The sequence below is a fragment of the Tachyglossus aculeatus genome, chromosome 23 (genome assembly GCF_015852505.1).
Source record: "Tachyglossus aculeatus isolate mTacAcu1 chromosome 23, mTacAcu1.pri, whole genome shotgun sequence".
Classification (NCBI taxonomy): domain Eukaryota; kingdom Metazoa; phylum Chordata; class Mammalia; order Monotremata; family Tachyglossidae; genus Tachyglossus; species Tachyglossus aculeatus.
In genome coordinates, this window is record NC_052088.1 from 42940739 (window position 1) to 42953256 (window position 12518).

Genomic DNA, 12518 nt, shown 5'->3' on the forward strand with positions numbered 1-12518 from the left:
GAGAAGTGAAGTGACTCTCCCAAAGTCACACAGCGGACAAGTGGCGGAGCCGGGATTAGAACCCAAGACCTCTGACTCCCAAGCCCGGGCTCTTTCCACCGAGCCATGCTATCTCCCCCAGCACTTAGAACTCACGAAGAGCTGAGAAGACACTTTAAAGAAAATAAAAAAACCTGATTATCTTGTATCAACCTCAGCGCCTGGTACATAGTAAGTGCCTACCAAGTACCGTTTTTTTTGTTTGAAAAAAAAGCATGATTAGCTTTTATCTACTGAGCACTTAGTACAGTACCCAGCACATAGTAATTGCTTACCAAATACCATTAGAAACAATGTGTCCCCCCCACCCCAAAATCATCATCAATCGTATTTATTGAGCGCTTGCTGTGTGCGGAGCACTGTACTAAGCGCTTGGGAAGTCCAAGTTGGCAACATATAGAGACAGTCCCTACCCAACAGTGGGCTCACGGTCTAAAAAAATCCCGATTACCTTGTATCTGCCCCAGGATTTAGAACCCTGCTTGGCTCATAGGAAGTGGTTAACAAATGCCTGAAAAAAAAACCCCGTTCAGTCTGTATCTCCCCCATCATCATCAATCGTATTTATTGAGCGCTTACTATGTGCAGAGCACTGTACTAAGCGCTTGGGAAGTACAAATTGGCAACATATAGAGACAGTCCCTACCCAACAGTGGGCTCACAGTCTAAAGTCACAGTCCCCCAGCACTTGGAACAGTATCTGCCACACTTAATACCATTTATTTTAAAAAACCCAAATCTGATTAGCTGGTAAGTGCTCCAGCACTTACCTGCTGTGTGACCTCAGGCTGGTCACTTTACTTCTCTGGGCCTCAGTCACCCCGCCTGTAAAACGGGGACGGGGACTGGGTCCAAACTGAGGGGCTTCTATCCACCCCGGCGCTTAGTATAGTGCCTGGCTCATAGTAAGTGGTTTAACAAATACCTGAAAAAAAACCCCAAAAACCCGTTCAGTCTGTATCTCCCCCATCATCATCAATCGTATTTATTGAGCGCTTACTGTGTGCAGAGCACTGTACTAAGCGCTTGGGAAGTACAAATTGGCAACATCTAGAGACAGTCCCTACCCAACAGTGGGCTCACAGTCTAAAGTCACAGTCCCCACCCAACAGTGGGCTCACAGTCTAAAGTCACAGTCCCCCAGCACTTGGAACGGTATCTGCCACACTTAATAAATACCATTTCTTTAAAAAAGCCCAAATCTGATGAGCTGGTAAGTGCTCCGGCACTTACCTGCTGTGTGACCTCAGGCTGGTCACTTTACTTCTCTGGGCCTCAGTCACCCCGCCTGTAAAACGGGGACAGGGACTGGGTCCAAACTGAGGGGCTTCTATCCACCCCGGCGCTTAGTACAGTGCCTGGCACAAAGTAAGGGCTTAACAAATTCCGTGTTACGCCGTCGGGTCGTCTCCATCCCGCAGCAGCTCCATGGACCCGGCCTGTCCGCCGTCGTTCCGGGAGCGGAACCGGAGGGTTTTCTCCGTCAAAAATGCGCTGGAGTCTCCGCCCTCGACTCCGTCCCGTGCCCCTGCTGCCCGGCACGCGGGAGTTTTGGACTGTAGTGGACGGCCTGCCACCCGCTACCCGCGGTCCAAGCTAGGAATGGAACGGACAGGCCTCTCCTCGGCTCTCCCGCCCGTAGCCGAGACGGGTAGAGGACCGGGAGCTCTCCGGGTGCCATCCCGAATCGGAATTTTTGAATAGCCTTCGTCAAGTAGTGACTCCCCCTTTTAGACTGCGGGCCCACTGTTGGGTAGGGACTGTATGTGTTGCCAATTTGTACTTCCCAAGCGCTTAGTACAGTGCTCTGCACCTAGTAAGCGCTCAATAAGTACGATTGATGATGATGACTCCGACGGCGCTTCGCTCGTCGGGAAAACGGGGACGGAGAGCGTGAGCCCCTTGGGGGATGGGGACTGACGAGGTTGGATCTAACCCCGGGGCTTAGGCCCCTAGGAAGCGCTCAGCAAGCGCCAGAATTGGTGTCGTCATCAGTCGTATCTGTTGGGCGCTTACTGTGTGCAGAGCACTGTACTAAGCGCTTGGGAAGTCGTTCTTACCTGGACCAACTGACGTTCACCGCTTCTCCCGTGACCACGCACTGCAGCCGGATGTCGTCTCCCTCTGGCACGGCCACGCTGGGTGGCAGCCCGCTGATCGCCAACTCCCCTGGGCGCGGAGGGCACCCGTCAGGGCCCCGAGAGCGCCCACCACCCCCCGTTTCATCCCTTTCCCCGGGCCTGGTCACCCCGTCGTCTTTATTGAGCGCTTCCCCCGCGCAGAGCGCTGTGCTAAGCGCCTGGGAAAGGACACTACAGCAATAAAAAGCGCTCGCTTGGGCAACCCTAGCCCAGACCCCGGAGACCCGGACCTCGGGGAGGGGGGCGAGGTGGGAGAAATACGAGGGCCGGAGACTGTGAGCCCGTTGTTGGGTAGGGACCGTCTCTATCTGTGGCCGATTTGTCCTTCCCAAGCGCTTAGTACAGTGCTCTGCACACAGTAAGCGCCCAATACATTGATTCTGATGGTATTGACGCCTATTTCGTTTTGTTGCCCGACCCCCGCTTTTGGACTGTGAGCCCGTTGTTGGGTAGGGACCGTCTCTATCTGTGGCCGATTTGTCCTTCCCAAGCGCTTAGTACAGTGCTCTGCACACAGTAAGCGCCCAATACATTTATTCTGATGGTATTGACGCCTGTCTATTTCGTTTTGTTGCCCGACCCCCGCTTTTGGACTGTGAGCCCGTTGTTGGGTAGGGACCGTCTCTATCTGTGGCCGATTTGTCCTTCCCAAGCGCTTAGTACAGTGCTGTGCACACAGTAAGCGCCCAATACATTGATTCTGATGACACCTAACTATTTTGTTTTGTTGTCCGACCCCCCCTTTCGGACCGTGAGCCCGTTGTTGGGTAGGGACCGTCTCTGTGTGTTGCCGCTTTGTCCTTCCCAAAGGGCACACAGTAAGCGCTCAATAAATACGAACGAACGAATGCCCAGGACCAGCTGTCGGTTTGACGTTCAGCCGGTGGTACGGACTGGGCGACGTGCTCGGGGCAGTCGGATAAAAGACGGGAAGCAGCGGAGCGGATGGAGCCCGGGCCTGCAAGGCCGACGGGCCCGGGTTCTAATCCCGCCTCCTGCCCGCTGGGTGACCTTGGGCGAGCCACTTGGCTTCTCTGGGCCTCATCCGGAAAATGGGGAGACTGTGAGCCCCCGTGTCCAGTCTGATTGGCTCGTCTCCACCCCAGCACTTAGCACAGTGCCTGGCACGTAGTAAGCGCCTTAACAAATACCATCATGGTTATTATCGGCACGGACGGATTCCCTGGCTCCGGTGGCCCGTCGGATTTGGGCCCACCCACCCGCCCGCCCGCCCACCCGGGGCTACGCTTTACCCCCCTCCCTACCCAGGACTCTGAGCTGGACCCAGCGCTGGTCACGGTGGTGTTTGGTGGCAGCGATGCAGGTGTAGAAACCCCCGTCCTCGGCCTGGACCCCGCCGATCACCAGGGACCCGTCGGCCTGCTGCCGGTGCCTGCCCGGGGGGGAGAGACGAGGAAGAGGAGGGACAGGGAGGAGGAGTCAGGCTACTTGGTGAGCGCTTACGGTGTGCACAGCACTGAACTAGGCGCTTGGGAGAGTCCACTGCCGCCCTTTTAGACCGCGAGCCCACTGTTGGGTAGGGACTGTCTCTATATGTTGCCAATCTGTACTTCCCAAGCGCTTAGTACAGTGCTCTGCGCATAGTAAGCGCTCAATAAATACGATTGATGATGATGATGATGATGATAAACAGACCCTTTCCCCGCCCACAACGCGTTTCCGGTCTAGAGCGGTTGTCAAGCCCTGCCTGTGTGCCCAGCTCCGTTCTAAGCGCTGGGGTGGATAATAATAATGATGGCATCTGTTAAGCGCTTACTACGCGCAGAACACTGTCCTAAGCGCCGGGGAGGGGGAGACAAGGTGATCAGGTTGTCCCACGTGGGGCTCACAGTCTTAATCCCCATTTTACCGGTGAGGTTCACTGAGGCTCAGAGAAGTCAAGTGACTTGCCCAAGGTCGCACAGCAGACAGGTGGCAGAGTTGGGATTTGAACCCATGACCTCTGACTCCAAAGCCCCTACTGTTTCCACCGAGCCACTCTGCTTCTCTGATACAAGTCTATAAGTTTAATTCTACTTGTACTGACGACTTGACACCCGTCCGCATGTTTTGTTTTGTTGTCCGTCTCCCCCTTCTAGACTGTGAACCCGCTGTCGGGTAGGGATCATCTCTATATGTTGCCAACTTGGACTTCCCAAGCGCTTAGTACAGTGCCCTGCACAGAGTAAGCGCTCAATAAATACGATTGAATGAATGAATGAATAGGGACCGTCTCTATATGTTGCCGACTTGTACTTCCCAAGTGCTTAGTAGGGAAGCAGCGTGGCTCAGTGGAAAGAGCCCGGGCTTTGGAGTCAGAGGTCACGGGTTCAAATCCCAGCTCTGCCAATTGTCAGCTGGGTGACCTTGGGCAAGTCACTTAGCTTCTCTGTGCCCCAGTGACCTCATCTGTAAAATGGGGATGAAGACTGTGAGTCCCACACGGGACAATCTGATCACCTTGTATCCTTCCCAGCGCTTAGAGCAGTGCTTTGCACGTAGTGCTTAACAAATGCCATCATTATTATTATTATATTACAGTGCTCTGCACACGGTAAGCGCTCAATAAATACGATTGAATGAATGAATGAATGAATGAATGAAAGTCGCTCAGGTTGGACGTGGCCCTGGCCTCCCGTGGGGCTGACAGTCTCCATCCCCATTTTTCAGAGGAGGGAACCGAGGCCCAGTGAAGCGAGTCGCCAAGGGCTTAGGAGAAGGAGCCCGGGGCTGGGAATCAGAAGGGCCTGAGTTCTCATCCCGGCTCCGCCACGAGTCTGCTGTGTGACCTTGGATAAGTCACTTCACTTTCCTGTGCCTCCTCGGTTCCCTCCTCGGTAAAATGGGGATGAAGACCGTGAGCTCCATGTGGGACGGGGACCGTGCCCGACCTGATGAGCTTGTATCTACCCCAGCACTTAGTACAGTGCCTGGCACATAATAAGCGCTTAGCTTAACAAACGCCATCATTATTACAGTGCTCTGCACACGGTAACTGTTCAATCAATCCAATCGACTGATGGATTGACTCACCTTCTCTGGGCTCACTTTCCTCCTCTGTTCTCCCCATCCCCCCATCTTACCTCCTTCCCTTCCCCACAGCACCTGTATATATGTTTGTACATATTTATTACTCTATTTATTTTACTTGTACATATCTATTCTATTTATTTTATTTTGTTAGCATGTTTGGTTTTGTTCTCCGTCTCCCCCTTCTAGACTGTGAGCCCACTGTTGGGTAGGGACTGTCTCTGTTGCCAACTTGTGCTTCCCAAGCGCTCTGCACACAGTAAGCGCTCAATAAATACAATTGATTGATTGATTGATTCAGTCCCTCTCCTCCCAGGTAGCCCGTGAGCCCCAGCGCTTAGTACAGTGCTCAGCCTACAGAAAGCGCTTCACCAGTAGGCCGTAAGCTCGTCCTCTAGACACTCAGGTCACCGTGAGCGGGGAAGGGGTCTGTTCGATTGCTGTGCTGTCCTCTCCCAAGCGCTCGGCACAGTGCTCCGCACACAGTGGGTGCTCGATAAATACGATGGACCGACTGACCCTCGGAATAGGGTTCTCTCTGGCGCCTTTGGCTTTAAACCCTCCCTCCCCTACCGTGTGTCTGTGACCCTCCACAGCCTCCCGAGAGCACAAAAGGACAGTGTGTGGACTGAAATTCCACCCTGGGCCAACAGGACCAACGGGTTTCTTGGCATTTGTTAATCACAATAACCGTGGTACTCGTTAAGCCCTTCCTACGTGCCGAGCACTGTGCTAAGCGCTGGGGTAAACACAATCGGGTCAGACCCAATCCCCGTCCCCCGCCACGGTCTCGATCCCCATTCGGCCGCGCAGTCACTGAGGCCCAGAGCAGCGATGCGACTCGCCCAAGGCCACACAGCAGGCCCGTGGCGGAGCCGGGATTGGAACCCGGGACCTTCCGACTTCCAGTCCCGGGCTCTACCCGCTCGGCTGTGGGACGGTGCCGGGCCCGGAGGAAGCGCTCGGGAAATCCGGCTGAACGAACGGACGGGTGACTGACCGTGGGGAGACGAGGCCCTGTCCATCTTTCTTCCACTGGATGACGGGGGGCGGCGAGGCGCGGGCGCGGCAGGGCAGCCGCACGCTGTGCCCCACGCTGCTCTCCACCACCCACGGCTCCGTCCGGTCCAAGAGCAGCCTGAACCCAAGACACGCGAGCGCCCGTCAGGCATGCCAATCAATCCGTCCATCAATCAATCATATAGAAGAAGAAGAAGAATCGTGGCGTTTGTTCATCCACCCATTCAGTCGTCTTTATCGAGCGCTTACTGTGTGCAGAGCACTGGACTGAGCGCTTGGAAAGTACAAGTTGGCAACGAGCCCACTGGTGGGGAGGGACCGTCTCTATATGTTGCCAGTTTGGACTTCCCAAGCGCTTAGGACAGTGCTCTGCACACAGTAAGCGCTCAGTAAATACAGCTGATGATCTAGAGACGGTCCCTACCCAACGGCGGGCTCACAGTCTAGAAGGGGGAGACAGACAACAAAACAAAACGTATTGACAAGATAAAATAGAATAAATATGTACAAGTAAAATAGAGTAATAAATATGTATAAACATATATATATATATATATATACACACACACATATATACAGGTGCTGTGTACAAGAGTAATAAATATGTACAAACATATATATATATATATATATATATACATATATACAAGTGCTTTGGGGAGGGGAAGGAGGTAAGGCGGGTGGGGGATGATGACCTTGTCTCCCCCCCAGCGTTTAGAACAGCGCTTGGCACATAATAATAACAATGGTATTTGTTAAGCACTTACTATGTGCGAAGCACCGTTCTAAGCACTGGGGGGGGAGACAAGGTGATCAGGTTGTCCCACATGGGGCGCTTACTATATGCCAGGCGCTGTACTGAGCGCCGGGCTGGATACAACCCAGGGCAGCAGCGTGGTGCAGGGGCCGGAGGTCGGGGGTTCGAATCCCAGCTCCGCCACCTGTCAGCTGTGGGACTTCAGGGAAGTCGCTTCACTTCTCTGGGCCTCAGTTCCCCCATCTGGAAAATGGGGGTGAAGACTGTGAGCCCCACGGGGGGCAACCTGATCACCTTGTATCTACCTCAGCACTTGGAACGGTGCTTCGCACATAGTAAGTGCTTAACAAGTACCATCATTATTATTATGTGCTAAGCGCTGGGGGGAGACAAGGTCATCATCCCCCCCCCGCCTTACCTCCTTCCCCTCCCCACAGCACCTGTATATATGTGTGTGTGTATATATATATATATATATATACATATATATATGCATATATATATATGTATATATATATATTTGTACATATTTATTACTCTGTTTTACTTGTATATATTTATTACTCTATTTTACTTGTACATATTTATTCTATTTATTTTGTTAATATGTTTTGTTTTGTTGTCTGTCTCCCCCTTCTAGACTGGGAGCCCGCTGTTGGGTTGGGACCGTCCCTATATGTTGCCAACTTGTACTTTCCAAGGGCTTAGTAAGCGCTTAACTTATTATCATTAACATCATTATTATTACAACCACCTGCCCCACATGGGACACCCTGATTACTTGGCATCTATCCCAGCATTTAGAACAGTGCTTGCTTGGCACATAGTAAATGCTTAACAAATACCATCATCATTATTATTATTATTATTACAAGCAATTTGGATTGAACCCAGTCCCTGTCCCACGTGGGGCTCTCAGTCTTCATCCCCATTGACAGATGAAGTAACTGCGGCCCAGAGAAGTGAACTGACTTGCCCAAGTCACGCGGCAGAACCGGGATTAGAACCCAGAGCCTGCGGCTCCCCGCATGGGACACCCTGATTACCTTGCATCTATCCCAGCGCTTAGAACAGCGCTTGCTTGGCACATAGTAAGTGCTTAACAAATACCATCATCATTATCATTATTATTATTATTATTATTATTATTATTATTATTACAAGCAATTTGGATTGAACCCAGTCCCTGTCCCACGTGGGGCTCTCAGGCTTCGTCCGCATTTGACAGGTGAAGTAACTGCGGCCCAGAGAAGCGAACTGACTCGGCCGAGTCACGCGGCAGAACCGGGATTAGAACCCAGAGCCTGTGGCTGCCCGCATGGGACACCCTGATTACCTTGCATCTATCCCAGCGCTTAGAACAGCGCTTGCTTGGCACATAGTAAATGCTTAACAAATACCATCATCATTATTATTATTAGAAGCAATTTGGATTGAACCCAGTCCCTGTCCCACGTGGGGCTCTCAGTCTTCATCCCCATTTGACAGATGAAGTAACTGCGGCCCAGAGAAGCCCAAGTCACGTAGCAGACAAGCGGCAGAACTGGGATTAGAACCCAGAGCCTGCGGCTCCCCGCATGGGACACCCTGATTACCTTGCATCTATCCCAGCGCTTAGAACAGCGCTTGCTTGGCACATAGTAAGTGCTTAACAAATACCATCATCATCATTATTATTATTATTATTATTATTATTACAAGCAATCAATCAATCAATCGTATTTATTGAGCGCTTACTATGTGCAGAGCACTGTACTAAGCGCTTGGGAAGTACAAATTGGCATCACATAGAGACAGTCCCTACCCAACAGTGGGCTCACAGTCTAAAAGGGGGAGACAATTGGATTTGACAATTGTCAAATTGTCAAATTGGATTGAACCCAGTCCCTGTCCCACGTGGGGCTCTCAGTCTTCGTCCGCATTTGACAGATGAAGTAACTGCGGCCCAGAGAAGCGAACTGACTCGGCCAAGTCACGCGGCAGAACCGGGATTAGAACCCAGAGCCTGTGGCTCCCGGGCCGAGCAGTGTGGCTCAGTGGAAAGAGGCCGGGCTTGGGAGTCAGAGGTCGTGGCCGTAACCTGTGCGCCGCGGAGGGGTTACCTGGGGCCGGGGCCGGGCCCGGAGGTGGCCAGCCGCCTCCTCTCCGCCTCCGTCAGCGCCGTTCTGTCGTCCCCTGGGCAGAGAGACCGAGGGTCGTCCTCGTCCTTCTGCTACTTGGGAAGCGCTCGCTGTCCTGAGCGCTGGGCTGGCGTGATTGAGCCGGCCCCGGTCCCCGTCGCCCGGGAGGCTCGCCCTCTTCATCCCCGTTTTCCGGACTAGGCCCGGAGAAGCGGAGCGACTGGCCCGAAGCCGCCCACCTCTCGCCGCCCCTCACCCGCACACCCACCCCCAGGGAGGGGAGGGTGACGGGGGGGGACTGATGGGTGGACGGACCTGCAATTTGGAGGCGCACGTGCCCGCCGCCGCAGGTGTACAGGCCGGCGTCCTCTTCCGTCAGAGGGCTGATCGCCAGTGAGCCGTCGGGCTGCGGGTGGTGCCTGCCGGGACAGACGAAAATGCCGCCCGGCCGGCGGACCCCCCCACCTCACCCCCTTTGCTGTGCCCGCCGCTCACCTGTCCGAGGAGACCCGCCTGCCGTCCTTGTGCCAGGCCCCGGCGGGGCCCGGGGAGGTGCCGACCCCGCAGGGGAGGCGGACCAGCTGCCCCAAGGCCGCCCGGACAGTGGGGAGCTCCGGCCCCGCCTGGGGGAACCTGGCCGGGGAAGAAAAATCACCATGTGGGCGGGGAAGAAGAAGAATTGGCATTTGGTAAGCACTTACTACGTGCCCCGGGCTAATCGGGTTACGCCACGTGGGGCACGCAGACTTTCCCTTCTCCAGCCCAGCCCGCACCCTCCGCTCCTCCACCACTAATCTCCTCACCGTACCTCGCTCTCGCCTGTCCCGCCATCGACCCCCGGCCCACGTCCTCCCCCGGGCCTGGAATGCCCTCCCTCTGCCCCTCCGCCAAGCTAGCTCTCTTCCTCCCTTCAAGGCCCTGCTGAGAGCTCACCTCCTCCAGGAGGCCTTCCCACACTGAGCCCCTTCCTTCCTCTCCCCCTCGCCCCCCTCTCCATCCCCCCCATCTTACCTCCTTCCCTTCCCCACAGCACCTGTATATATGTATATATGGTTGTACATATTCATTACTCTATTCATTTATTTATTTTACTTGTACATTTCTATCCTACTTATTTTGTTGGTATGTTTGGTTCTGTTCTCCGTCTCCCCCTTTTAGACTGTGAGCCCACTGTTGGGTAGGGACTGTCTCTATGTGATGCCAGCTTGTACTTCCCAAGCGCTTAGTACAGTGCTCTGCACATAGTAAGCGCTCAATAAATACGATTGATTGATTGATTGATTGATTTCCCTCCATTTTCCAGACGAGGTCACGGAGAAGCAGAGCAACTTGCCCTAGGCCACGCGGCAGCCGGATCGCAGGATTAGAACCCACGACCTTCCGCCACCTCGCCCTCGGCGTATCATCGTCCGGCCCTCGTCCGAGGGCTCGGTCCGGCGCCGCGCCCGCGGGAAGCGCTCGCGCAGTAGCGGCGGTCGATCGCCGGGGATGTGAGGGGCTCACCCGTCGGAGGGGGTGCCCGCTCCGGCCTCGGTGGGGCCGGGCCCGCTGCCCCCGGCCTCCCGGCGGCAGGTCCTCTCGCACTCCTCCTCCGAGGCGAAGTTGTTGCGGTTGCCATGGCAGCCCCCGTACCAGAAGCGGTTGCATCTGGCCACGGCGGCGACGAAGTACCAGCGCGGCGTCCAGTGCGGGCAGGGGCCCAGGGCACCGGGCAGCAGGCAGCCCGCCGGGTAGGCTGCGGGACACCACCGAGGAGACCAGCTGGACGCCGGGCCTGCGCGATGCCCGATGCCCGCTCTACGAGGACCCATCGTAGAAGGGCATCGGCCCTTCTGGACTGTGAGCCCACTGTCGGGTAGGGACCGTCTCTCTATGTTGCCAACCTGGACTTCCCAAGCGCTTAGTCCAGTGCTCTGCACACCGTAAGCGCTCAATAAATACGATTGAATGAATGAGTTCACTCATTTATTGAGCACCTGCCGTTTGCAGGGCACCGTACTGAGCGCTTGGAAAGTACAATTCGGCAACAGATAGACGATCGCTGCCCAACGACGGGCCCACAGTCTAGAAGTGGGGAGACGGACACCAAAACCAAAGTGCTCCAAAGGATCCCGGGCCTGGGAGTTGGGGGGAGTCTATTCCCAGCTCTGGCGGCTGGGTGACCCTGGGCAAGTCATTCGTCCGGTCGTATTTAGCACCCGCTTCCCGCGGGTGTGCAGCACTGTGCTAAGCGCTTGGGAGCGGACACTAGAACAGCACAAGCTCACAGAGAGGGAGGCGGATGTTAACGTACAGAAAGAAAGAAGTGACAGCTATTGGACGTAAGTGGGGCTGGGATGGGGGGATGAATAAAGTGAGCCGATCGAGTCACTTCACATCCCCGGGCCTCCGTTGCCTCATCTGGAAAATGGGGATGAAGATTGTGAGCCCCACGGGGGACGGAGACTGTGTCCAATGTGATTTGCCTGTCTCAACCCCAGCACTCAGTACAGTGCACCTAGTAAGCGCTTCACAAACACCACAGTCGTTATTAATGGTAGGCATCAAGTGCTCAGAGGCAGGGCTTTGGGAGAGTCCAACACAGACATTCACGGTGGGCAGGGAACACGTCTGCTATTTGTGTGTTGTCTTATACTCTCCCCTGCGCTTAGTACAGTGCCCAGCACATGGTAAGCGCTCCATAAATAGCTGTTACCTATTGACTGTAAGTCACCGTGTGCGGGGAATATGTCTATTATGTTGTTATACTGTCCTCTCCCAAGCACTTAGTACAGTGCTCTGCACGTAGTAAGCGTTCAATACGATTGATCGACAGAAAGCTCATTGCGGGCAGGGAAGGTAATAATAATAATAATTGGCATTTGTTAAGCGCTTACTATGTGCAAAGCACTGTTCTAAGCGCTGCGGAGGATACAGGGTGATCAGGTTGTCCCACGTGGGGCTCACAGTCTTAATCCCCATTTTACAGATGAGGGAACTGAGGCCCGGAGAAGTTAAGTGACTTGCCCGAGGTCACACAGCAGACATGTGGCGGAGTCGGGATTCGAACCCATGACCTCCGACTCCAAAGCCCGTGCTCTTTCCACTGAGCCACGAAGGTGGTTGTTACTATACTGTCCCCTCCCGGCGCTCAGTACAGTGCTCTACACATAGTAAGCACTGAATAACTATAACCGATCGACGGCCTGAAAGCTCAGGAAACAGGTCTGTTATATTGTCATACCGTCCTCCATCATCATCATCATCAATCGTATTTATTGAGCGCTTACTGTGTGCAGAGCACTGTACTAAGCGCTTGGGAAGTACCCCCGAGCGTTTAGTACAGTTCTCTACACACGGTAAGCACTCAGCAAATACGGCTGAATGACACGTTCCCTGCCCCGAACTTACAGTCTAGAGTGGGGAGACCGA

General features: G+C 54.3%; 1 protein-coding gene across 1 annotated transcript in view; it reads right to left on the reverse strand.

The window, feature by feature from the left end:
• The window catches only part of PAPLN (papilin, proteoglycan like sulfated glycoprotein), a 57688-nt gene that overhangs the window by 8397 nt on the left and 36773 nt on the right, over positions 1 to 12518 (reverse strand). Inside the window, exons 15-21 of the mRNA XM_038765596.1 lie at positions 10611 to 10842; positions 9603 to 9740; positions 9423 to 9526; positions 9090 to 9162; positions 6211 to 6348; positions 3446 to 3573; positions 2100 to 2208 (exon numbers count right to left, since the gene is read on the reverse strand). Coding sequence (XP_038621524.1) covers positions 2100 to 2208; positions 3446 to 3573; positions 6211 to 6348; positions 9090 to 9162; positions 9423 to 9526; positions 9603 to 9740; positions 10611 to 10842 — 922 coding nt within the window. The remainder of the gene's footprint in view (positions 1 to 2099; positions 2209 to 3445; positions 3574 to 6210; positions 6349 to 9089; positions 9163 to 9422; positions 9527 to 9602; positions 9741 to 10610; positions 10843 to 12518) is intronic.